Source organism: Pan troglodytes, chromosome 9 (genome assembly GCF_028858775.2).
Source record: "Pan troglodytes isolate AG18354 chromosome 9, NHGRI_mPanTro3-v2.0_pri, whole genome shotgun sequence".
In the NCBI taxonomy this organism is placed as follows: domain Eukaryota; kingdom Metazoa; phylum Chordata; class Mammalia; order Primates; family Hominidae; genus Pan; species Pan troglodytes.
In genome coordinates, this window is record NC_072407.2 from 124,834,313 (window position 1) to 124,860,251 (window position 25,939).

The 25,939-nt window shown below is 41.2% G+C and overlaps 1 protein-coding gene across 12 annotated transcripts in view; it reads left to right on the forward strand.

The window, feature by feature from the left end:
* Positions 1 to 25,939, forward strand: part of JHY (junctional cadherin complex regulator) — a 95,417-nt gene that overhangs the window by 15,675 nt on the left and 53,803 nt on the right. For 11 of the 12 annotated variants that reach the window (XR_001707597.4, XR_001707598.4, XM_054662791.2 and 8 more), the window contains exon 3: positions 5,606 to 6,125. Coding sequence is in view for 10 of the 12 variants with exons in the window: in XM_054662791.2 (XP_054518766.2) it covers positions 5,606 to 6,125 (520 nt within the window). In the remaining 2 variants the exon portion in view is untranslated. Of the gene's footprint in view, positions 1 to 5,605; positions 6,126 to 6,851; positions 6,970 to 25,939 lie in introns of those variants that run through there. The other variant, XM_016922181.4, reaches the window with a different exon arrangement.

Consider the following 25,939-nt stretch of genomic DNA (forward strand, 5'->3'; position numbering starts at 1 on the left):
TAGCTGCAGGGTACAATGCAACATGAGGTGCAGGAGCCCGATCCAGAGCAGACTGCCAGGCTCTGTGACCTTGGGAGATGTACATAAGCCCTCTAAGCCTCAGTTTCCTCGTCTGTTAAATGGCGGTAATAATAGTACTTCCCTTAACATTGTTCCAAGGAAAAAAAACTGAAGACTCACGACAAACATTCCCTGGATCATCAAACAGTAACACGTGCTCCCTTTCCACATCCCACTCCTGAGTGAGTAGCAGAACAGTGATCCCCAGTGTTGTCACCTGTGAAAGGTGGCCAGCCCTGCTCTAAACAGTACAAAGTAGAGGATTACCTGTTCTAAGTTTTCCAAAAAGGACTTCATAGCCTCTGTAGATAATCCCTTCCAGAAACTCCTCACTTTGGCTGTCCAAATGTATTTACATCTTACTAAAATCTTTGCTTGCTAATTAACTCTCTGGTTAATTTTGTTAAGCCCGAGCTGCTTCAAGTGTTTGCAACGTCCCTCGAGATCTGACCTTTGCTTGCCCTTGAGCTGTGCTCCTCGACCTGCCCTCCTCTCACCCTCCATTTTGTCCACACAGAATTTGTTCTGTGAAAGCACCACATGGTCTCTGCCTCCACTCCTTTTTACATGCTGTTCCCTCAGCCTGGCATAGACTTCCTGCCCTTCTCAGCCTTAGCTCTGAGCCACGCCAGCACTTCCTCCAGAAGGCTTTCCCTGACCTCCCAAGATAGGACTGGATGTCCCTCTGTGTCCCTATGGCCCGGTGCTCCTCATCAGAGCACAGATCACTCCAAAGTGTCAATTACTGTTTCCTGGTCTGTATCCCCTACTAGGCTGTGCGTCCGCTGCTTCACCATCTACCACTATTCCTGTAGCTTCGTAAGGGCTCGATAAATAAATACCTGCTGAATCAATGAATGAGCAAATGAATTAAGAAAGTTAAATTCAGTTTTTTTTTCTTTCATCACAGCATAAATATGGGAAAATAGCACCTTTCTTTACAAAAAAAAAATCTGTATTTACTTGAAGATAATAATTGAGCTTTCTTCCCCACCTGAACAACCACAGTTGAAACTTATGTTTAATTCAGCACAAGATAAGCCCTAAAAATCATTCCCTAATTTGGTCTAATGCAAGAAGCCTTTACATGTTTAGATTCGAATTTATTACTATTGATTTTTAAAAATAAATATTTATGCTGTATTTGTGTTGACTAGACTATTTTTAGAAAAGGAGTTATTTATTCAAGAAGTATTTATTGACTCTTCTATCCATAGCACAGTGCAGCGTACTAGGGCAGAAGTTAGGAAACGAAAGATCACCTGCAGTCCCCGCTGCCTGGGAATTTGTCTAGTGAGGAGACAAGATTACCACAGTGAAAAATTAAGTAAGCACAAACATAGAGCACTTTAAGACACATTCTCTCATGTTGATCCTCATTCAGTCCTGAGAAATAAAACAAATAGAATTTATCCCGATTTATAGATGAGAAAAACTGAATCAGAGATGACTGATTTGCCAACCAATGCAGAACAGGTAGTGACAGATGGAGAACCTGAGCCCAGGTCTGTGCCCTGCCGGACACTGCTGGACCACCCATGTCCCATATCCCTGCCCCATGATGCTTCAGGGTCAAGTGAAAGGCAGGGACAGGAAACACTGTGAGTTCCTAGGACAGTGCATCACTTGGGAGAAACCTCCCCGTCAAAGCCCCAGAGGCAGGTGACCCTGCAGTGCAGCGAGGTTTTAGGCATCCCATTTTCTAACAAATGTGGACCATTCCCATTTTGCTGAAGAAGAGGAGCATCTCTCTTCTCTTGTTGGAAAAGGAGGTGCCACTTATTTCAAGAAGTTCCTCATCATAATATGTGAACTAAAAAATTCAAAATGACAATTCAGCAAGGCGTGACAGTTTTGGCTTTTTGCTCCAGTTGTTGCTTTACATCAAATCAAAGAAACCTGGGTCCACATTAAGGAAAGTAAATTGACATTAGGGGGACCATTAGTTTGTTTACCCAGCATACAATTATGTCCTCTGTAAACGGGAATATCAAATAGCATAAAAAGCCCGGGTGATTTACATTTTCTTTTTGATTAGAGGGTTGCATCTACTGTACTCAAGGAAGGAAAATCTCTCCCATTTAGCTTTTGAAGATCAAAGAGGCCATTAAATATGCCATACTACCAGCTTTTTTTTTTTTTTTTTTTTTTTTGTTAAGACTGGGGGTGCTTTACAAATTGAGATTGTCATGGGGAAAAGGGAGACTTTATTTTGGGTCACATGAACTGATTATAGGCTAGTTCGTTTTTCTCAGGCAGGACCGTATGCTTAACCTTTTATTCAAATAGGCCCCTCCTGCAGTGTCAAGTACATTCTGACCTATCGACTGAGCTTCGTGTGCATAGCTGACAGCCAAGAGGCTATGAACCTTTCAGTGAGCCGTGATCTGGTCCAATTTGAAGCCTCGGGGATCTTTCTGTAGTACATTAGATACACGCTACAAAGACAAAATGAAGTGAAAAGCAAAATCACTGAAAAGAAGAATGAATCTACGTAGGTATGCAGTCAAGATAAAACCGTGCTTTCCTCCAAAAAGGAGCAGTCTGAAGCAAATGTTGTCTAGGCAACAATTCACAGTTCTCTTTCTAAACAGCAGATGTCTATACAGTCATGCATTGCCTGATGACAGGGGTACGGTCTGAGAGATTTTTGGTTAGGTGATTTCATCATTGTGGGAACATCATAGAGTGCACTTACACAAACCTAGATAGTACAGCCTACTACACACAATTTGTGCAATGTGTTACTATACTAAACACTGTAGGGAATTATAATACCTTGGTAAGTATTTGTGCATCTAAACATAGAAAAGGTACAGTAAAAATACAGCATAAAAGTTTTTTAAATGGTACACCTATATAGGCACTCACCATGAATGGAGGTTGTAGGACTGTACGTTTCTCTGGGTGAGGCAGTGCGTGAGCAGGAGCAAATTTCAAGGCCTAGGACATTACTGTAAGCTACTGTGGACTTCAGAAACACTGTACACTTAGACTCCTCTAAATTTATTTTTAAAAATATTTCTTCATTAATAAATTGACCTTAGCTACTGTAACTTTTTTACTTTATATACTTTTAATTTTTTTTTACTTTTTAACTCTTTTGTAATAACACAGCTTAAAACACAAATACATTGTACAGCTGTATAAAAATTCTTTATATCCTTATTCTGTAAGTAAGCTTTTTTCTATTAAAAAATTTTTTTTGGCTGGGCGCGGTGGCTCACGCCTGTAATCCCAGCACTTTTGGAGGCTGAAGCAGGCAGATCACGAGGTCAGGAGATCGAGACCATCCTGGCTAACACGGTGAAACCCTGTCTCTACTAAAAATACAAAAAATTAGCCAGGCGCGGTGGCAGGTGCCTGTAGTCCCAGCTACTCGGGAGGCTGAGGCAGGAGAATGGCGTGAACCCGGGAGGCAGAGCTTGCAGTTAACCAAGATAGCGCCACTGCACTCCAGCCTGGGCGAAAGAGCGAGACTCTGTCTCAAAAAAAAAAAATTTTTTTTTATTTTTTAAACTTTTTTGTTAAAAACTGAGACACAAACACACACATTAGTCTAGGCCCACACAGGGTTCGAATCATCAATATCACTGTCTTCCATGTCCATACCGTGTCTCACTGGAAGGTCTTCAGGGGCAGTAACACATACGGAGCTGTCATCTCCTAGGATAACAAGGCCTTCTTCTGGAATCCCTCCTGAAGGACCTGCCTGAGGCTGTTTCACAGTTAACTTTTTAAAAAATAAGTAGGAGTGCACTCTAAAATAATGATAAAAAAATATAGTGTAGTGGCTGGGGACGGTGGCTTGCACCTGTAATCCCGAAACTTTGGTAGGCTGAGGCGAGTGGATCACAGGAGGCCAGGAGGTCAAGATCAGCCTGGCCAACATGGCAAAACCCTGTCTCTACTAAAAATTAAAAAAAAAAAAAAAATTAGCCCGACATGTTAAAACACACTTGTAATCCCAGGTACTCAGGAGGCTGAGGCACGAGAATCACTTGAACCTGGGAGGCAGAGGTTGCAGTGAGCCAAGATCACACCACTGCACTCCAGCCTGAGTGATAGAGCAAGACTTGTCTCAAAAAAAAAAAAAAGTATAGTATAGTGTATTAGCCTGTTCTTGCATTGCTGCAAAGAAATACCTGAGTGAGACTGGGTAATTTATTTAAAAAAAGAAGTGTAACTGGCTCACAGTTCCACAGGCTCTACAGGAAGTATGATTCTGGCATCTGCTTGGTTTCTAAGGAAACCTCGGGAAACTTACAATCATGGCAAAGGCAAAGGGGGAGCAGGCCTCTTACAGCAGAGCAGGACCAAGAGAGAGGGTGGGGAGCTGCTATGCACTCTTGAACAACCAGATCTCACCATAAGTCACTCACTACTCAGAACCAAGGGTGGATGGTGCTTGCTAAGCCATTCATGAGAACTCTGTCCCCATGATCCAGTCACCTCCCACCAGGCCCTACCTCCAACATCGGGGATTACAGTTCGACATGAGATTTGGGTGGGGACACAGATCCAAACCATTGCATACAGTAAATACAAAAGTCAGTAACATAGTTGTTGATTATCATTATCAAGGATTATGTGCTGTATATAATTGTATGTGCTATACTTTTATAGGACTGGCAGTGCAGTAGGTTCGTTTATACCAGCAGCACCACAAACATATGAGCAACACATTGTACTATGATATTCCAAGGGCTACAGCGTCACTAGGTGACAGGAATTTTTCAGCTCCATTACAATATCGTAGGACCTCAGTCGTATATGCGGCTTGTCCTTGACCAGAACATTGTTAGTCAGTGTATGAAATGTATTACCAGCCAAAGTGTGAAACATAGTTTTATCTTCACCAGCTGAAATACTGAGTCATTGTTGGTGTACGTAAGTAATCGCATTCATTGAACCACAGTGATTATTTGTTTAACATTATAGATATTTGTTTTTCAGTTGTCTTCTGACACTTAGAAATTAATTATCCCCCATTTTTATTCCATATTTCAATGAACTTGGATAATTAAGGCCTTTCGCCCTTATGTGTAGTGTGTGGGTCTAATTTGGCCCTGCGATCTGTCTTTATGTTTATTAATTAATTAATTTATTTATTTTAAGAGACAGGGTCTCACGCTGTCTCCCAGGCTGGAGTGCAGTGTCGTGATTATAGCTCACTGTAGCCTCTAACTCCTTAGCTCAAGCAATCCTCCCACCTCAGCCTCCTGAGTAGCTGGGACTACAGGTACGACACCATACCCAGCTAATTTTTAAAAAAAATTTGTTGTAAAGATGGAGTCTCGCTGTGTTGCCCAGGCTGGTTTTGAACTCCTTGCTTCAAGCGATCCTCCTGCCTCGGCTTCCCAAAGTGTTGGGATTACAGGTATGAGCTACTGCACCCTGCTGGGATTTGTGTTTAACATACAGATAATAAAAGGAAAACTATAGGAAAAAGACTGAGATTGATTTCAAATAAAATGTTCAACTGACTATAATAAGTGAATTTATTTCAACTAAGGACTTGGCATTTCTCTTCTGCTTTGGGCAGGCAACAACCAATAGAAGACAAATATTCAGACCTCCGCTATGACCCGAACTGGAAGAGTAAGAAGGAGGAAGGGCAGCTGCTGTCTGTGGAAGCGTTGCCGGAGTCCACGGACAGCTCTTTAGAAAATCTGCCTTTGGCTCCCCTCTACCCTTCCCAGGAGACGTCAGTGGAACTCTCCGGGGGAAAAGGCGAGCAGAAAGAGAGTCCACAGAGTGCAGCTTCTTTACTTGGTAGTGAATTTTTAAGCCCAAACTATGAGCATGGTGCCCGTCGCAGCAAGCCGTTTTCAGAGCTGAGCGACAGTGACCTGGAGGAGAAGTCGAGCGGCCTTTCTCCCTACGTGAAGAGCTCAAGTTCACATAACGAGGTTTTCCTGCCGGGATCACGTGGCCCTCGGCCAAGGAAATCCAAACAACATTTTGTGGAAAAAAACAAGCTCACTTTGGGATTACCCACCCCGAAAACGGACTCTTATCTTCAACTTCACAATAAAAAAAGAGGGGAATCTCATCCAGAACAGGTACGTAGTGGCTATTTTAAAATGTCTTCTGAAACATTAAACCAGAATTTGCGTTTGTTTGCAGTGTCCAGATATCACTTCCTTTAGGATGACGATGTCATAGCAGCCACCTAGCTGGGTGAAACAAACGCTTCCATAGGCTATCCTGTATGTTTATGTTTATTCCATAAATTCTTATGACCAAAATAAAAGCCACCAATGGTTTACAGTGTAATTGCTACAAGTCGATTATTGCTATAAGTCAATTATTATATCCAAAATTGCTATAATTGCTATAAGTAATTATAAGTCCATTGTTATGTCAGTTATTATATCCGAAATTCTCCATTCAAAGAAATCTGGAACTTTTTAAAACTGTGTTTTCCAAACGATAAAATATAGAACTTAAGCATTTGATTCCCTGTGTTGATTACCTTTGTTACCACCATAGCAGAGGTTTTCAACCCTGTATGCCCCAGCACGTTGTGGGTGACATGGAACATGCCCCAGCTCACATACAGGAGCGATTCTCAACTCAGATTCTGTATACATATTGGGCGGTCGGGGAGGCGGTAGGGTACAACATAAGGTGGGTTATTTTTTTTTCAATCTTCAGCTGTTTCTATAAACCCCATTGAAAATCACATCATTTGTTATTGTCCTGTGTAAATGATATGATATGATTAAACATTAGTCTCTTTATTTGTAAAATTGGGACAGTAATAAATGCCTTCTCTTCCTCATCAGGTCATTTTGAGAGTAAATTCTCTCCCACATGATGGATTCAAAACCTTTTGGAGCCAGTAAACTTAGTTCCATTTCACAGGTGCACATAAAGACCTTCTCTGCCCACCTCCTATGGGCATGTCCAGGGATACAGGACAAGAGTGGGGTTAGAATGGTAGAGTCCACCACTCTTACTGGAAAGAGCTTGAGATTTATCACCTGCTAATGTGAGGTCATTTTCAAATACAAAGGAGAGGTTATTATGTTAAATGTGGTTGCCCTTAGACCTATTCCAAATCCCAATTGGTATTTTTTTTTTAACATATCCTAACCTGTTCTAACCTCTAAGCATTTTCTAATGGAACAAAATAGATGAGGTGGATGAACATTTGTGGCTTTTCTTCAGAGACTCCCTTTTTTGTCTTAAAGAATTACGTCTGGTGGCACGTTGGCTCATGCCTGTAATCCCAGCACTTTGGGAGGTCGAGGTGGGAGGATCACTTGAGGCCACGAGTTCAAGACCAGCCTGGCCAACATGGTGAAACCCATCTATACCAAAAATACAAAAATTAGCCGGGTGTGGTGATGCACACCTGTAATCCCAGCTACTCGGGAGGCTGAGGCACAAGAATCGCTTGAACACGGGAGGCAGAGGTTGCAGTGAGCCGAGATGGCACCACTACACTCCAGCCTGGGTTATAGAGTGAGACTCTGTCTCAAAATAAATAAATAAAAATAAAAATAAATGATGTCTGGTGAGATTTGGGCCTAAAAATATTTTAATTTAAAAATAAAAATAAATAAAATTCAAAAAAAGAATTATGTCACATCTTTGCCACTGTAACTAATAATTAAATGAAATAGGTGTAGTATATCTAGCTGAAGTAGTTAAAAAAACTAGGTGAATTCAAGCAGTTTTTAGTATTTTTACCCAATTTTAGATGTTAGTATACTCTTGTTCCATAAAACTTACATGAAATTTTGAATTTTGCTTGATTGCTCATTTAAAAATGTAAATAAATTCAACAGTCCAGTATCTTTGAAAAAAAATTTCTTTTGAGACAGGGTCTGGCCTTTCACCCAAGCTGGAATGCAATCGCACGATCATAGCTCACTATAACCTCGACCTCCTGGGCTCAAGCAATCCTCCTGCCTCAGCCTCGGCGAGTAGCTGGGAACACAGGCATGCACCACCACATCTAGCTAAATTTGTTTTTAAATGTCTTTATAGAGATGGGGGTCTCATCATGTTGCCCAGGCTGACCTCAAACTCCTGGGCTCAAATGATCCTTCTACCTTGGCTCCCAAAGTGTTGGGATTACAGGCATGAGCCACCATGCCCAGCCTGAAAAATGTTTATAGCCAGTAATTTATCTCAAACTAGGACAATATTTTTCATTATTAAAAAGTGTTCTCAAAAGAAGCTGATCCGGAAGGAGAACATTTGGGGGCTTTCTTCATTCAGAAACTCTCTTTTTAGTCTGAGGTCAAAAGAAATAGTTTTATTTCCAGTAATAAAAGGGAAAAATATTTATTATGAACTCTTTAATTGTTGATTTATTAATCGCTATTTTTGTTAGTAGTTATAAGTTAATTTACTAAACAATTTTAGGGTGTATTTATTGTCAGTGATTCCACAGCTGAATTTTCTTTTCTTTGTGCCATGGAGGAAACTTTCTTTAAGCTCTTATATTACTCTCTGAAGGGGCCATTGACTTTTCCCACCACTTTCTCCAAGTTCAAATATCTAAAGGCTAATTGTATTTAAAATTGTTCCTTTACCATTTTCCAATATATATGTACTTCTTCTTGCTCCTATTATTTTTTTAAGAGATGACTCATTATTTTTTTGAGACGGGATCTTGCTATGTTGCTGGAGTGTAGTTGCTATGCAGGATTCGATCATCGCACACTGCAGCCTTGAACTCCTGGGCTCAAGTGATCCTCTTGCCTTAGACACCTGAGTCTGAGTGACTGGGACTATAGGTGTGCATCACTGACCTGGCTTCCTATTACTTTAAAAAGAATAGAGATGAGTTTGACCTAACAGTGACATAATGATATGTGTAACTTAGTGAATTCTAGTCAGTAGCATAAACTGATGTGTTTTTTTTTTTTGAACCGTTATTCATATGTAGACGTGTGTGTGTCTCTCCTCCCGATACAGATTATATGTTCCCTATGGGTAGGAGCTAGGGTTTGTGCTCATTTTTAATCTTCATAGCCAGTAGCCTAATACACTGAAAAGGCTGAGTAAACATAAGGGAAATTAAAAATGTATCTCTTCCATCACCTCCAAACTGTCTACTCTTTATTATAACTTGAAGTTTATATGGGGGGAATGGCATTTCTAGAGCAGTAGTTTGCTAACCTGGCTAGATATCAGAATCACCTGAGAATTTTTAAAAGTGATTTTTTTGACCAGGTGCGGTGGCTCACGCCTGTAATCCTAGCACTTTGGGAGGCCAAGGCGGGCAGATCACCTGAAGTTGGGAGTTCGAGACCAGCCTGACCATCATGGAGAAAACCCGTCTCTACTAAAAATACGAAATTAGCCTGGCATGGTGGAGCATGCCTGTAATCCCAGCTACTCAGGAGGCTGAGGCAGGAGAATCACTTGAACCCAGGGCGGTGAGCCAAGATTGCACCATTGCACTCCAGCCTGGGCAACAAGAGTGAAACTCCATCTCAAAAAAAAAAAAAAAAAGGTGATTTTTTTTTTTTTGCTTCACTCAGACCAATTTAAATCTCTGAGAACCTGAGCAACAGTTTTTCTTTTTTGTTTTTTTTATAAAACTCCTTGAGTATTTCTAATGTGAAGCCAGGTTTGAGAAGCATTGTTCCAGACTAGAGCAGTGGTTCTCAGCCTTGGTTTCACATTGGAATCAACTGGAGAATTTAAAAAGTATTGATTCCCTGGATGAACCACTGAAATTCCAGTTCAGCTCATCTGGGTTGCACTCTAAATATGGGGAGTCCGCCACACTCCCCAGGTGATTCTAATATTTAGCCAAGATTGAGAATCACCGATCTAGAGCAGTGGTTCCTAAGCATTAGAGTGCACCAGAATCATCTGGAGGGCTTATTTAAAAAGCTTGATGGACCTCATCCCCCCAAATTTCTGATTCAGCAGGTGTAGGGTGGGACCCAGGGATCTGAATTTTCTGCATGGCCCAAGGTGTTACTGCTGCTGCTATCAGGCCTACACTTTGAGAACCACTGATCTTTTCCTTCTCACAATTTAAAGTGCTTATGAACCACTTTAGACGCTTGTGAAAATACAGATTGTGATCCAGTAGGTCTGGGGTGAGATGCAGAGTGTGCATTTCTGACAAGTTCCCAGGAGATGCAAGGCTGGTGGTCCATGGACCTCACTTTGATGAGCAAGGGGCTAGAACAGAGAACACAAAGGTTTTATCAAAATCTAAAAGTCAGAGTTGAGTAAGTCATTATCTACAGAGCATTGATGTTTTCCATGGCTGATAGGATTATTCAGTTGATTTGTGGGTAGGAGGCGGGAAGCTTGGGTACCAAGTGTGGAGGCTCTTGGTTTGTTTTGTTTTGTTTTGGTTTTTGTTTGAGACAGGGTCTCACTCTGTCGCCCAGGCTGAAGTGCAGTGGCACTATCTCAGCTCATTGCAGCCTCCGCCTCCCAGGTTCAAGCGATTCTCCTGCCTCAGCCTCCAGAGCAGCTGGGATTACAGGCACCCGCCACCATGCCTGGCTAATTTTTGTATTTTTCAGTAGAGATTTCAGGAAATCCTAGAAATCAGTAAGAAAAAGACCAAATTCCAAGGAAAAATACACAAAAAGTATAAATGAACAATTCACAGATTGTTCCTCTCATTACTCTTAATTTCCAGAGCTTTCTTTATTATCCTTGCTTATTCACAGATTGTTCATTTATACTTTTTGTGTATTTTTCCTTGTTAATAAAAGTTAACAAAGAAAAGTTAATATATATGGCTATTACACATATAAGAGGTTACTCAATCTCAGCCTATTAGAGAAATGCAAATTAATACTATAACGGGATTCTATTTTTCAACTATAATTAAACTATCAAAATTCTTTAAGTTTAATGACCCTGTGGGCAAAAAATACGGTCAAGCTGGTGAGAGCATAAATTAGTATAACCAGTACGGAGGACAATTTGTTAATATCTACTTAAAACACAAATATACTCCTTGAGAAAGTAAAACATAATGGCTAAGAGTATGGACTCTGGAGCCAGGTTGGTTGGCACTGCCACCTGCTAGCTCTCTGACGCTCTGCAAGTTACTAAACCTCTCTGTGCCTCAGTCTCCTCATCTTTAAAATGAGGACAGTAATAGGACTTTCCTCATAGGCTTATTAAGAAGATTAAATAAATGAGTTAGGCCACGTAAACTCAGCATTTTGGGAGGCCAAAGCGGGCAGATCATTTGAGGTCAGGAGTTTGTGACCAGTCTGGCCAACATTGTGAAACCCATCTATATTAAAAATATAAAAATTAGCCGAGCATGGTGGTGTGTGCCTGTAATCCCAGCTACTTGGGAGGCCAAGGCAGGAGAATCGTTTGAACCCAGGAAGCAGAGGTTGCAGTGAGCCAAGATTGTGCCACTGCACTCCAGCCTGGGTGACAGAGCAAGACTCCATCTCAAAAAAATAAATTAAATAAATAAATAAATGTATAGAGAGTGCTAAGATCAGTGACTGGCCCATAGCAAGTATATAGGTATACATATAAGTATAAAAGTGTTTGACATTATTTTTATTTGACCCAACACATTTTGCACCTAGTAATTTATCCTAGATATTTGTGTGCAGTTTTGAAATCACATCTGTACAAAATTGTTCATTTCAGCCTTATTTGTAATAGCAAAAGATTGGAAGCCACCCAAATATCTGTCATTTGGGGAGTAAATAAGTTATGGTACGTCCATACGGTAGAGTACACTGCAGCTGTTAAAAAAAAAAAAATAAGGACACTCTCCATGAACTATGAGGGATAACTTACCAGGATTTCTTATTAAGAAAGAAATTCAAGGTGCAGTATGTTAAAAGTGGAGAGGGGCCAGGTGTGGTGGCTCATGCCTGTAATCCCAGGACTTTGGGAGGCTGAGACAGGTGGATCACTTGAGGTCACAAGTTTGAGACCCGCCTGACCAACATGTGAAACCCTGTCTCTACTAAAAAATACAAAAATTAGCCGGGCATTGTGACGGGTGCCTCTAATCCCAGCTACTCGGGAAGCCCATGAGAATTGTCTGAGCTCGGGAGGCAGGGTTTCCGTGAGCCAAGATCGCACCACTGCACTCCAGCCTGGGCGACAGAGTGAGATTCTTGTCTCCAAAAAAACAAAAAACAAAAAACAGTGGAAAGGAATAAAAATATATATTGTATTTTCATGGCACGTATAAGAAATCGTGGACGGCTACAAAAGTAGTTAATTGCAAGAGGTGGAGGGGGAATGGGCGGGAGCACAACTTTTTACTGTGTACCTTTTCAAATCTCTTAACTTTGAACCATACTTATGTATTATCTTTTAAAAATTAAAATGGAAAAATAGCAACAAAAATAGGAGGAGACATTTATAGTATAAATTTTGTAGTAACCCTTATAACTTCACACCCCTGATTGCTCACCCCCCTAAATTGCATTTTATGCTTGTAATTAATGGCTAGGGGTAGAACTATTGATTTTTAAAGTCAATTGTTCTGCAGTCTTTTTGCCATTTTGCATAGATCTGCTGATTGTACATTAACATACATTGGAAAAATCACCTTTGAATACATGACAAAATCTTAATCACATGATGTGTGAAGCGAGGAACCGATGTAAAAACCAACACACACTAGAGGGCACCTAAGTATCACGGTCAGGCAGTAACTTTGCTGGTGAATAATCAGTTCTTACTTTTATTCATGATTTGTTCACTAGCCTAAAGTATTTGTCTGAAACTCATTCCACTTTGAGTCCATTTGTAATCACCGTTAAAGGAAACTGTGTTTTGAAAAATGAACTACCTTTCTATCTTGATTCTAATGTTACTTTAAAGACTGATGAAGGTGAAATTTAGTATGGGTTCAGAAAAGAGTTAGAAATGCTCTATACATGTTATTCGACTTTTTCCTTGTAATTTCTTGGAAAGAAATTACAGATAGTTTACAAATGTGATATGGTTATTGAATGGCCTATAGTCAAGACAATATAAAGTCACAAACAATTCACAGTCCTACCTTCAGTTAACACATCTTTGTGGCTGTTGCTGAGACAGCAGGTCAGTCAGCCAACAGATATTTATTGAGCACCAAATGTGTATTAAATATTAGGTACTCTTCTCAATGCTGGGATATTAACAGAAAACGAGACAGGCAGAGCACCTATCTTGAAGGAGTTTACATTCCAGTCATACGGCAAAGATAAGAACCATGTAACAAAATAATTTCAGATACTGATAATACCTCAAAAGAGACTGAATAAACTGTATTTAAGAAAGTGATGAGACTGAGCGTGGTGGCTCACTCCTATAACCCCAGCACTTTGGGAGGCCGAGGCAGGCAGATCACCTGAGGTCAGAAGTTCGAGACCAGCCTGACCAACATGGAGAAACCCCATCTCTACTAAAAATACAAAATTAGCTGAGCGTGGTGGTGCATGACTGTCATCCCAGCTACTCAGGAGGCTGAGGCAGGAGATACGCTTGAACCCGGAAGGTGGAGGTTATGGTGAACTGAGATTGTGCCATTGCACTCCAGCCGGGGCAAGAAGAGCGAAACTCTGTCTCAAAAAAAAAAGAAAGAAAGAAAGAAAAGAAACAAAGTAATGAGAGAGAATAAAGTCCTTTATTTAATAAAGTGATGACTTTAATAAGTAAACTGGGGGTTGGGCATGGTGGCTCATGCCTGTAATCCCAGCACTTTGGGAGGCTGGGGTGGGCGGATCACCTGAAGTCAGGAGTTGGAGACCAGCCTGGACAACATGGTGAAACCCCTGCCTCTACTAAAAATACAAAACTTAGCTGGGCCTCGTGGTGCGCACCTGTAATCCCACCTACTCAAGAGGCTGAGGCAGGAGAATCGCTTGAACCTGGGAGGCGGAGGTTGCAGTGAGCCGAGATCTCGCCACTGCACTCCAGCCTAGGTGACAGAGTGAGACTCCATCTCAAAAAAAAAAAAAAAAAAGGTTAAACTGGGATGTCTAGCCAGGTGCTTGGGGAAGGTCTCTCTGAGGACGTATCATTCAAGTGGAGGTGCGAATGGATAAGAAAGAGAAAAGTATGCAAGATCTAGAGGAAGAGCTTTGGTTGGCCCCATCCCTGGTAGCAGCATTTTTGCTAGGGAACAACGAAATATTGGAGAAAAACTAAAACCAAAACAAAATACTGATTTGAGAGTCAATCATGGATTAAATCCTGGCTCTTCAGCATAGCCCGTATTAGCCCAACCTCGTCTCCACCAAAAAATGCAAAAGTTAGCTGGCCATGATGGGGCACGCCTGTAGTCCCAGCTACTCCAGAGGCTGAGACAGAAGGATCACTTGAGCCGGGAGGCCGAGGCTACAGTGAGTGGATCTCACCACTGCACTCCATCCTGGATAACAGAGTAAGACTCTGTCCCAAAAAAAGAGAAAAGAATTAAGATTAAGAATAAATAAAAATAAACCTCACCTCACCTTCCTCATCTATATATGGAGGAAGCAAACAAGGAATATAAATATATATCATATATATATATTTCTGCTTCGGAGGGCTATTTGAAGAATTTATACAAAGCTACGGACTCGGGGCAGACACTCAGTGAAGAGAAGCTATCGTTACCACTAGGCACTCCTTACACCAGGGAGAAGATTCCACCCAGGGAAGAGGCCCTTCTAACCAGCTCTCTCTTTTTTTAAGGCCGCATTGCCTCAAAATGAAAGAGATATAACTTCAGACAGAGTTAAGAACAAAGTGTAGGCAAAACAATAACGTTCACATGCCCTAGGAGGCCATTCGATGGGGAGACTCTCAAAAGACTGCCTACAAAGGGAGCCTATCCAGGCACACCCCACACTCGCCATGCTCTCTTGAGGATCCCCAGTCAATCAAACACTGTCCTAGGGATTACAGAACGCTACAATCTTGTATGCAACTAGTTGACAGTATTTAACAATTGCATGTGGTCTCAGATACTGTTTCAAATATTTACACTTTAAAATAAGGAATTTATTAATAACTCTGGATCATGTATTTGGTACTTTAGTTTTGAAGTACAATTTCATAGGGTAATTCTTTCAACATTGCTTAATGTGACGCCATGTTACCTTCAAAATAAAACTCAAACTCTGAGTGGTACGAAAGGCCCTTCCTGACCTGGCTCCTTCCTGCTCCTGTAGCCTCATCCTTCATCAATCCCTACTTGTGTCAAACGCCTGGCCATACTCCAGGAACTCACAGAGCCCAGACCCGGCATTTCCTCTAGCCCCTTCCTTGTTCATGCTGATGGGCTACTCTTGCCCTGGCTTGTTTGCTTAGGAAAACCTTATCCTCCTTTTGAGATTCAGCTCATATGTCTCTGCCTTTGTAAAGGCTTTCTGAAGATCCTCCTTCCAGTACCTCCCTCATTCCTGAACATCTCCTGCAGAACCCGTAACCCCACACTGCACTGTCTTCATCATGTAAAGATGACTGTCTACTCCTTAAGATCATGAACTTGTTCATCTTTGAATTCCCAGATCCTGGCATACAGCAAGCACTAGCTAAATATTTGATGAAGAAATGTAATTTTTAAATACTTTTTCTTTGGTTCAAAATTTCATTGTTTTCAAAATGAAAAAAAAAAAAAAAGCGGAGCGGGGATTAACAAGAACTTGTGCTGTTAAACACTGGAATTTGAAGTCAAAAGACCTGATTTGAGTCCCATTTGGAGCCATTTATTATTTTGGCAAATCACAAACTCTTACTGAGTCTTCTTCTTCCTCATTAAAGTAAAATTACAAATGTTTGCCTTATACCACAGACTCAGAATTATTGAGATGATCAAATGAGATATGCAATGTGAAAGCTTTTTATAATCTTACAGCCTTATATAAATATAAGTTATATTTATTATTGAATGTTTGGTTTAAATTTACATCTCCTAATGTGGAAGGTTACCACCTAAAGGATATATTGCTCTTTTTCATACTTTTAAATTTAGTGAAACTTTTGGTTGTCTATAAGATTAAGCTTTACCTTTATTTAAGTTATGGTCATTTTTTTGTAATTATATTTGGTTAGAAACATAGAATTATCTTCTTATAGGATTCTTCAGATGGGTGGTATTTTTGTTTTGTTTTTTTGTTTTTTGTTTGTTTGTCTTTTTTGTTTGTTTTTTTGAGACAGAGTCTCGCTCTGTAGCCCAGGCTGGAGTGCAGTGACGCGATCTCCGCTCACTGCAACTTCCGCTTCCCTGGTTCAAGCGATTCTCCTGCCTCAGCCTCCTGAGTAGCTGGGATTATAGGCGTCTACCACCACGCCCGGCTAATTTTTCTATTTTTAGTAGAGATGAGGTTTCACCATGTTGGTCAGGCTGGTCTCGAACTCCTGACCTCGTGATCTGCCCGCTTCAGCCTCCCAAAGTGCTTGGATTACAGGTGTGAGCCACCACGCCCGGCCTGGTGGTGCTTTTGAGTCCCACCTATCCTATTATACTTGTAAGAATTATTCTTCTACAGAGTAGGAACTCTATAGATGTTCATCGATTGATACATTTTCTTATCTTGCCCTCTGCTATTACTACAAGAGCACTTACTTATGACAGCATAATTTCAGTTGAACTTTATGATTTTTTTCAATATGAGCCATTTTTAAGGCCTCTTTCTTGTGTGCACTGTTCAACACTTAGCTGCTTAAACTACCAATTTGTATGATCTATAGAGTGACACTTCATTAATTTGACATTATTGAAGAGGGATCCATAAGAAAAAAAATTTTTTCCACATAACCAAAGCATGCCCCTTTGAAAACCAGAAATTTAACATAAATTTCTATCATTTTTAAGGATAGTTTTCAGAATGTACCTGGCATACCTGATAATTCTATGCTGCCTTACACAGGTCATATTGCACCATTCTGTAGTAAAGTAAAAAGCTATGGGAATGTGATCGCTTCTTTGCCTCTTTGTTAAATGACCCAGACTGCTATGAGCCCGCGGTCATTTTCTGCTGCTGTCTGTATCTGCTCTTAAGGAGCTTATGGCAGAATGGGAAGCAGACATGTAAACAGTCAATACCAAGTGAAAACTGCTGTGCTAGTATCAGATAAGGTCCCCAAGAACCCAGAAGAAAAGGTGCCTGACTGTCCAGGGAAGTCAGAGGGGGCTTCACACAAGAGGCAATCATGGAACTCATTCTTTAAAATGAAAAAGGATATTTTTTTGTTTTTATTTTTGTTTGTGTTTTTTGAGACAGAGTCTCGCCCTGTCATCCAGGCTGGAGTGCAGTGGCAACATCTCAGTTCACTGCAACCTCTGCCTCCTGGGTTCAAGCGATTCTCCTGCATCAGCCTCCCAAGTAGCTGGGATTAGAGGTACCCGCCACCATGCCTGGCTAAGTTTTGTATTTTTAATAGAGGCAGGGGTTTCACCATGTTGGCCAGGCTGGTCTTGAACTCCTGACTTCAAGTGATCCACCCGCCTCAGCCTCCCGAAGTGATGGGATTACAGGTGTGAGCCACAGCACCCAGCCCTAAAAAGAAGAAGTTAACAGGTGGAAGTGGGTAGTAAGGGCACTTCAGGCAAAGGGGGCAGGGGCAATGGCATGAAGTCGTGAAAGAACACTATTTAAGTAGAAAGCTGTGAGTACAGAAAGAACTTCTATACTGCTGGTCAAGAACTGGTAGTTGGTCAATTAAATCAAAGATTTCATGGAGGTAAAAGGCAGAATGATAGTTACCAGAGGCTGGGAAGGGTCTCAGGGGTAGGGAAGATGAAGAGAGGTTGGTCAGTTGGTAAAAACATACACTTAGATAGAATGAATAAATTCTAATATTCCATAGCAAAGTTAGGTGACTGTAGTTAGTAAAAATGTGTTGTATATTTCAAAATAGCTAGCAGAGAGCATTTGAGATGTTCCCAACACAAAGAAATGATAAATACTCGAGGTGATGGATACCCCACATATCTTGTTCAATACACATTCTGTACATATAACAAAATATCACATATACCCCATAAATATGTACAAACATTATATATTAATACAATTTTGTTTTTAAATTGGTTAAAGCAGATATGAAAAATGATAACTATATACCGTAATTACTTGACTTTCACTTAACGTATATAAATATACACTAATTCACCAGCTTTTTTACCAAGGGGCCAAGGTCTTTTCTAGCAGTGCAGATTCTATTGGTTGGAGTTTCATTGTTTTTCTTGCATCAGTTTGAGAGCATCTATGATTTGCAGTTTTGATTTCTTGATAGCAAAGTACAAACTTAAAAAACCTTAAGAAACAATTTAAGAACATAATTTCTAGGTGTGTTTTGTTTTTTTGTTTTTTGTTGTTTGTTTGTTTTTTGTTGTTGTTGTTTGTTTTTGAGATGTAGTCTCCCTCTGTCAACCAGGCTAGAGCGCCGTGGCATGATCTTGGCTCACTGCAGCCTCCACCTCCCAGGTTCAAGTAATTCTCATGGCTCAGCCACCGAGTAGCTGGGATTACAGGCGCCTGCCACGACGTCCAGCTAAATTTTGTATTTTTAGTAGAGATAGGGTTTCGCCCGGCTGCTTTCAAACTCCTGGCCTCAAGTGATGCTCCCACGTCAGCCTCCCAAAGTGCTGAGATACAGGCATGAGCTACTGCACCTGGCCATAATCGCTAGGTTTTTGTGAATGCTTCCCCTAATCTTTTATAGTTCCCCCCGCCCCCAACATGTTATTTTGCCATTTGCTTTATTGGGTCATTCTAAATCATTTAACTAAGTTTTCATGAATATAACAACTCTCTATTCATGCTCAGATTTCTTCAGATTATCTAATCTTTAAATACATTTCCTAATTTTAACAACAGGTACAATAGGAATAAACAGGTTTGGGAACAAATGGAAAAGACTCTTGGTAAACATACAACTCAACAAGTGGAAGTAGAAGTACCAAGGTGTACTAGAGAGAGCCTAGCAGCCGTAAGCATTTAGCTATGGCCTCAGGATATCTTCAAGACCAGAAAATGTCACTTCATCCAGTGAGTTAGTTAAGGAGAAGGTGGATAGTGCTGTAGTTGTATGTGGCTAGATTGTGAGGATGAGAATATGGATATTTAGGGTTAGAGGAATTGGCAGACGTCTTTCATGCAGGCCCTTGTATGTCATTTTAAAGCAGAAGCTCTCATATTGTGTTCCTCGGACCAGGAGCATCAGCATCACCTGGGAACTTAACACAAGTGGAAATTCTTGGGCCCCATGCCAGACCTCCTGAGTCAGAAACTCTGGGGTGAGGTCCAGCAATCTGTGTTTTAACAGGCCTTCCAAGTGATTTTGATACATGCTCAAATTTTAAAACCCCTGTGTTAAAATGTTAGGCCTTTCCTCTAAGTCATATGAATTCATTGAAGAATTTTAGTAGTGGAGCAATTTCAGTGCAATGTGTGAGCTTTGTGATTTTTTTCTTTTTATCTCTAATGTGTCCATTCAGAGGTCACACTTACATATTCTTAGTTAGTTATGGAGAGTTCAGATTGCTGGATAATCAGTCTTTCTATAAGTTATATGAGATATTCCTAAAAATCTCTTTCACATTCTTAAAAATGGCCATTATTCATTTAGCATATATTTATTTATTTTATTTTACTTATTTATTTATTTTGGAGACACAGTCTCACTCTGTCACCCAGGTTGGAATGCAGTGGCGCCATCTCAGCTCACTGCAACCTCTGCCTCCCGGGTCCAAACGACTGTCATGCCTCAGTCTCCCAAGTAGCTGGGATTACAGGCGTGAGCCACCACACCCAGCTAATTTTTGTATTTTTAGTAGAGACAGGGTTTTGCCATATTGGCCAGGCTGGTCTCGAACTCCTGGTTTCAAGTGATCTGCCTGCCTCAGCCTCCCAAACTGCTGGGATTACAGGTGTGAGCCACTGTGTCCAGCCTAGCATACATTTATTGAGAGATGATTATATGTCAGACATTGTCATAGGTGCTTGGGATACATCCCTGAAAAAAACCAGACAAAAATCCCAGGCCTCCTGAGGAAGGAGATGGGCAACAGACAAAATAGATAAATTAGTGCATTGGTGCATGATAAGTTTTATATTTTAAGGAGGTAAGGAGACAAATAAGGCTGGCAGAACTGCTAAGGATTGCTGAGGTGTTGGGAAATCACAACTTTAAATGGGCCATGAGGCAGAGTCTCCCTGAGAAGATATGGAGGAGGTGAGAGGGCACGCCATGCGAATATTTGGAGAAAGAGGATTTCTGGAAGAGGGAGTAGCAAATGCAAATTTCAGGGACTGAAGATGGGAACAGGGGAGAGTGGAATGGAAGGTGAAGTTCTAGTTTCCACCTTATTTTGTCAACAGCCGGCTACCTGGCTTTAAAATAAACCACACATCGAACCAGATAAACAAGTCGATTATATGTATTCTGATATAAATGCAAGTTCAGTGAGCAACCCAGATTGATATTTTCATGCCGTTGTATTTATTGACCATCTAGATGCCAGGCACATTCAGAGCATAGCACAGGTGAGTAGTACCCGTAGAGCTATACAGCAAGACAGCCCTGCACATGGTCCGTCCTTTTTCCTGCCTTCCTGGAATTTACAGTCCAGAAGGGGGGAAAAAAAGCAGTTACCAGGGTGATACTTGTTACAAAAGCAAAGTACAGAGTACTAAGGCCATGCGCTCAGATGCAGCTATTGTAGCTGCCTCTGGGGTGGCAGGGAAGGCTTTCTGGAAAAAGTTATATTTCAGCCAAGGCTGAACAGTGGATGGGATGGGTCAGAATAAGTGAAGTGGGCCAGGCACAGTGGGTCACGCCTGTAATCCCAGCACTTTGGAAGGCTCAGGTGGCGGATCACTTGAGGTCAGGAGTTCGGGACCAGCCTGGCTAAGAGGGTGAAACCCCGTCTCTACTAAAATTACAAAAATTAGCCAGGCATGGTGGTGCACGCCTGTAATCCCAGCTACTTGGGATACTGAGGCAGGAGAATCACTTGAACCTGGGAGGCGGAGGTTGCAGTGAGCCAAGATTATGCCATTGCACTCCAGCCTGGGCAACAGAGAGAGACTCTGTCTCAAAAAAAAAAAAAAGAAAAGAAAAAGAATAAGTGAAGGGGCAAAGAAATTCCCTAAACAAGTGAATTTCCAGGCAAAGAATGGCCTATGCAAAGACCTAGAGACAATGGTGCCCCTGGCGCATCAGCGAAACTGAAAGGTACAGCAGGAAGGGAGCAAGGGGCCACAGCTGAAGAAGTAGACAGGAACCCGAGGCCACAGGGCCTTATAAATCTTTGAAGATGGAGGGTAATGGAAAAGTACTGAAGGGTTTTTAAGTAGGTGACTGACCATTAGCTTGGGGCTTTTTAAAGTTCAAGTATCTTAAGCTGAAAATGAATGTAGAAAAAAATATATTCAAAAGTTTCGTGGCCAGGCACGGTGGCTCACGCCTGTAATCCCAGCACTTTGGGAGGCTGAGGTGGGCGGATCACCTGAGGTCAGGAGTTCAAGACCAGCTTGGCTAACATGGCGAAACCCTGTCTATACTACAAATACAAAAAATAAAAAAAAAACGTTTCAGCGTCACCCAATTCTCACTGAACATGTGCATGCTAAATACATTATGAGGTAATCTATAGGAATGGAGACTATGGCCAACAGCAGAGCCAAAATATTTCATGTCTTTTGCCTCTAAACAGCTGAATAATACAAACCTTTGGATAATTGAAACAGCTGTGCTAAATATCAGGGTTGCAGCCTCACAATGGCAGACTGGCAGACAATTTCTATCATTGTGTCTCCGCCTCTTTTGCTGGCTGTGTATAAACACAGGCGGCAGCAGTGCTGGCGTGAGCAGGTGTGAATCGACACACAGCAAGGTATATTAGAAATAGGGTAAAGAAATAAATACTTCAGCTCACTCCTTAGCCAAGTTAATGGAGAAATGCTCACTGAATCCAGTATTATGCCTGGAAGCAAGGAATTGAATAATAGGTGTTGGAATGATGGTAAGCTAATACTACTTAATAAATCAACTCTATTTAATTTGGATATGTGCTAGCTGTCAGTACTATCAAAGAATGAGAGTAACAACCCAATAAATTAATGTGGGGCTCCCCACAACATCTAAACATAAGGTCAGTATTAAAAACAGAATATAAAGGAAAAAAGGCAAAACCTCCAGTGATTGCAGAACTTAACGGTAACATCCTTATTTAAACATGTTTCAGTGTGTCTTTACGTGGATTCACTGACTCACATACAGCTCTTGGTAAAGCATCAACTTTTTTTGTAGTGCTGTCTGATTCTCTAAGAACCTGATGAGTTTCTTTGAGCAAGAAGTAGCAGCCCAATCTAGCTCAGCTGTACTCAATCTGAGTTGCTTTCCTACCTACAAACCCTCACTTCAAAGCAAGGAACATAATGTACAATTTTTTAATGGCTCTAGACCCAGGCACTCAGCCGCTCTGCTCTGCGCCTTACCTCAGTGTAAACACCTCATCAAGATTGCCTGCGCTTCAACAATAGCAGCCAAATGCAATTCGAGAACCACAAGCCTTTGAAGTCCTCCCTGCAAAGGCCGGTTTTCTAGTCTGGGATAATGACAAGCCATGATTGCTGTCTTTGTTGTATCTTTTCAGTAGAGAAGCAATTATAGGCCCCAATTTAACAGAATAGACATTACACAGCTTATGATGCTCAAAATGCAATTTCATTTGATCATTTTCTCGATTTGATTGGTATTAATAGAATGGTTCACAAAAAAAAAAAAAAAATAGCTGGCAGAGGTTGTGTCCCATTCCACTTTGAAAGAGATAATGTAGAAGTATGCTTTACTTGCCCAGGGATCTCACTGGGGTGATTCAGCCACTGTGTTCTACCAAAACAGCCTGTGGAGGGAAATATTGTATATCCTACATTTTCTGGACTAGGAAGCGTGGGACACTGTATTTTTAATTTGTAAACTTTTCGCCAGTGCTATGTAAGAGATTCCGTCATTGTCAATCAAACAGTATCAACAGTAATAACCTGAATTAACTAAACTAAGTCCCCTTTATTTCTTAGACACTTACAAAAGTCAGGGAATCAGCATCCTCATGGCAGATCTATGAAAGAGTTCAACTTCCTTTTTTCCCAGGCTCCAGGCGACAGTTTCTCTCAGTCATCCCCACTTTGAGGTTTGAAAAGGATGATTTCCTTGCCCGCTAAGTCAGCTTAGTTAGTTTTTTTACTCTTGACCTTCATTTCTCCTCCAAGATAGAGTTGATTTTTCTTTTAAATGAGTCATGTTTCTGTTGAACATCATGGTTATATGGGATTGAAACCTTTGCTATAATGTTGATAAAAGCTGTGAAATCTAATACTTTTATAAGGATCTAGTGTTTCATCTTGAACTAGCACTGTGAGAGGGACTGAGATAGAAATATGATAAATAGCTGGCCTTGGTGGCTCATGCCTGTAATCCCAGCACTTTGGGAGGCAGGCCGATCACTTGAGTCCATTAGTCTGAGACCAACCTGGGCAACATGGTGAAACCCTGTCTCCACTAAAAATACAAAAATTAGCTGGGTGTGGTGGCACATGCCTGTAGTCCCAGCAACTTGGAAGGCTGAGAATCGCTCGAGCCCAGGAGGCGGAGGTTGTAAGCCCAGATCATGCCACTGCGCTCCAGCCTGGACCACAGAGCAAGATCTGGAAAAAAAAAAAAAAAAAGAGAGAGAGAAAGAAGAGAAATAGCTCATTTATAGTTGTAAGCTTTTCATTTTAGCACAAGTTGAATTGTTTCATGATGTGAAGTTTTCCATTTGCCATGTAGGTTAATCATTCAAAACCTGGTGATTACTTCTATTTGTAATCAGAAGAATTTCATGATCAAACAGTCCATTTTTGTTTCATGTTTTAGGAATGAAAATTCAAGCACAAAAATGTTAAAAAGTTTTTATTTTTTCCCACTTTCAGATCAACCTTTAAGTATTCAAACATTCACACCATCTATCTGCCCTATCTCTCTCTATATAAGTACAGTAATTGTGATAGTTACTTTAGTAAAGTTAATAGAGATAGCTCAGGTAGAAGTAAGGTTACACCTGAAATAAAAGAAAGAAAATGTTGTGTTTTGTCCAGGGAAGCCACATTGAGTGGTCAGGAATGAGGGTATCTTCATTGTCAAACATTTACTTATCACTTAATATTTAACAAATATCTTACCTCTTTCTTATTGAATACAAGTCTGAAGTCAAGGTAAACAGCAGAGGGGAGGCTGGGTACGGTGGCTCACGCCTGTAATCCCAGCACTTTGGAGGCCGAGGTGGGCGGATCACGAGGTCAGGAGATAGAGACCACCCTGGCTAACACGGTGAAACCCTGTCTCTACTAAAAATACAAAAAATTAGCCGGGCGTGGTGGCGGGTGCCTGTAGTCCCAGCTACTCAGGAGGCTGAGGCAGGAGAATGGCGTGAACCCGGGAGGCGGAGCTTGCAGTGAGCCGAGATTGTGCCACTGCACTCCAGCCTGGGCAACAGAGCAAGACTCCGTCTCAAAAAAAAAAAAAAAAAAAAAAAAACCAGCAGAGGGGAGATCTGAACACAAACAGGACAGATCCCAAAACCCAAGTTCTTTCTAGTCATACACCTTGCTGCTTCTCCACTACACAGCCCACCAGAGGAAATGTAACAAAACGCATGTAAAGTCCTAAATCTAAATTTTACAACTAATTACACCAGTTCAGAAGGGACAGACTTGACAGCATTTCTAGGCAGTGGAGCAGAGAGTGGGCAGAGGAGGCTGACCTGAGTACTGCAGCACAGGGGAATGAGACAGTCAGTCCTGTAAATAAGAGCAGGCTCACAGGAGACCAGGGTCAGCTTCTACCCGCGCAGAGCTGTTGTCCGAAGAAGGAGTTAGTCTGTTCTGTGTTATTCCAGAGGGCAGAGGGATAGAAAATACAGAGACATATATCTGCTCATATAAAGAAAAGCTTTCTGGCATTCAGATTGCTCAGTTAGGGAGCAATATGTTTATCATGCATGAAACAGGTTTCTTTTCTCCTCCTCAACCCGTAGAAGATCTTTAAACATATACTAATACTGACAAACAGGTAAGTCTTGCCAGGAAATGGGGCATGAATTTAGGCAGACAGCGAGTAAACATCTACCAGGGATGGTGTGGATGTACTGGAGAACTGGATTATCTCCAGAATCTTTTCCAGCATTAAGATTGCATAACTTTAAGTTTGCTTCCTGCAGTACATCCTGATGGCTGGAATTCCACATGACACAGACACTAATTTCTTGATTTAAAACAGGTAACTAATGGAGGCAATGAAGGGCCCTTAAATAACTTAGGAACCTAAATCCTGCATCGCTGCCTTCATTCATGGTTCCCAAACCTGGCTGCAGATTAGACCCACCTGGGGAGCTTTTTATTTATTTATTTATCTTTTTATATTTATTTATTTATTTATTTATTTTGAGACGGAGGCTCACTCTGTCGCCCAGGCTGGAGTGCAGTGGCATGATCTCAGTTCACAGCAACCTCCGCCTCCCAGGTTTAAGCAGTTCTCTGCCTCAGCCTCCCAAGTAGCTGGGATTACAGGCCCCAGCCACCACGCCTGGCTAATTTTTTTTTTTTTTGTATTTTTAGTAGAGACGGGGTTTCGCCATCTTGGCCAGGCTAGTCTTGAACTCCTGCCCTCGTGATCCACCCACCTTGGCTTCCCAAAGTGCCAGGATTATAGGTGTGAGCCACCGCGCCTGGACTTTAAAAATTTTTTTAAATAGTATATAGGGAACTTTTAAAATATATTGATATCTGGGGCCACCCCCAGAGCTTATGATTTAATGGTTTTGAGGTGGGATCAGGGCATTAGTATTTTTTTTAATTTCCTCAGTTTTTCTAAGATCTAACTAAAGTTGAGAACCACTGACTTTACATTATTCAAATTCTCTGAGTACCAA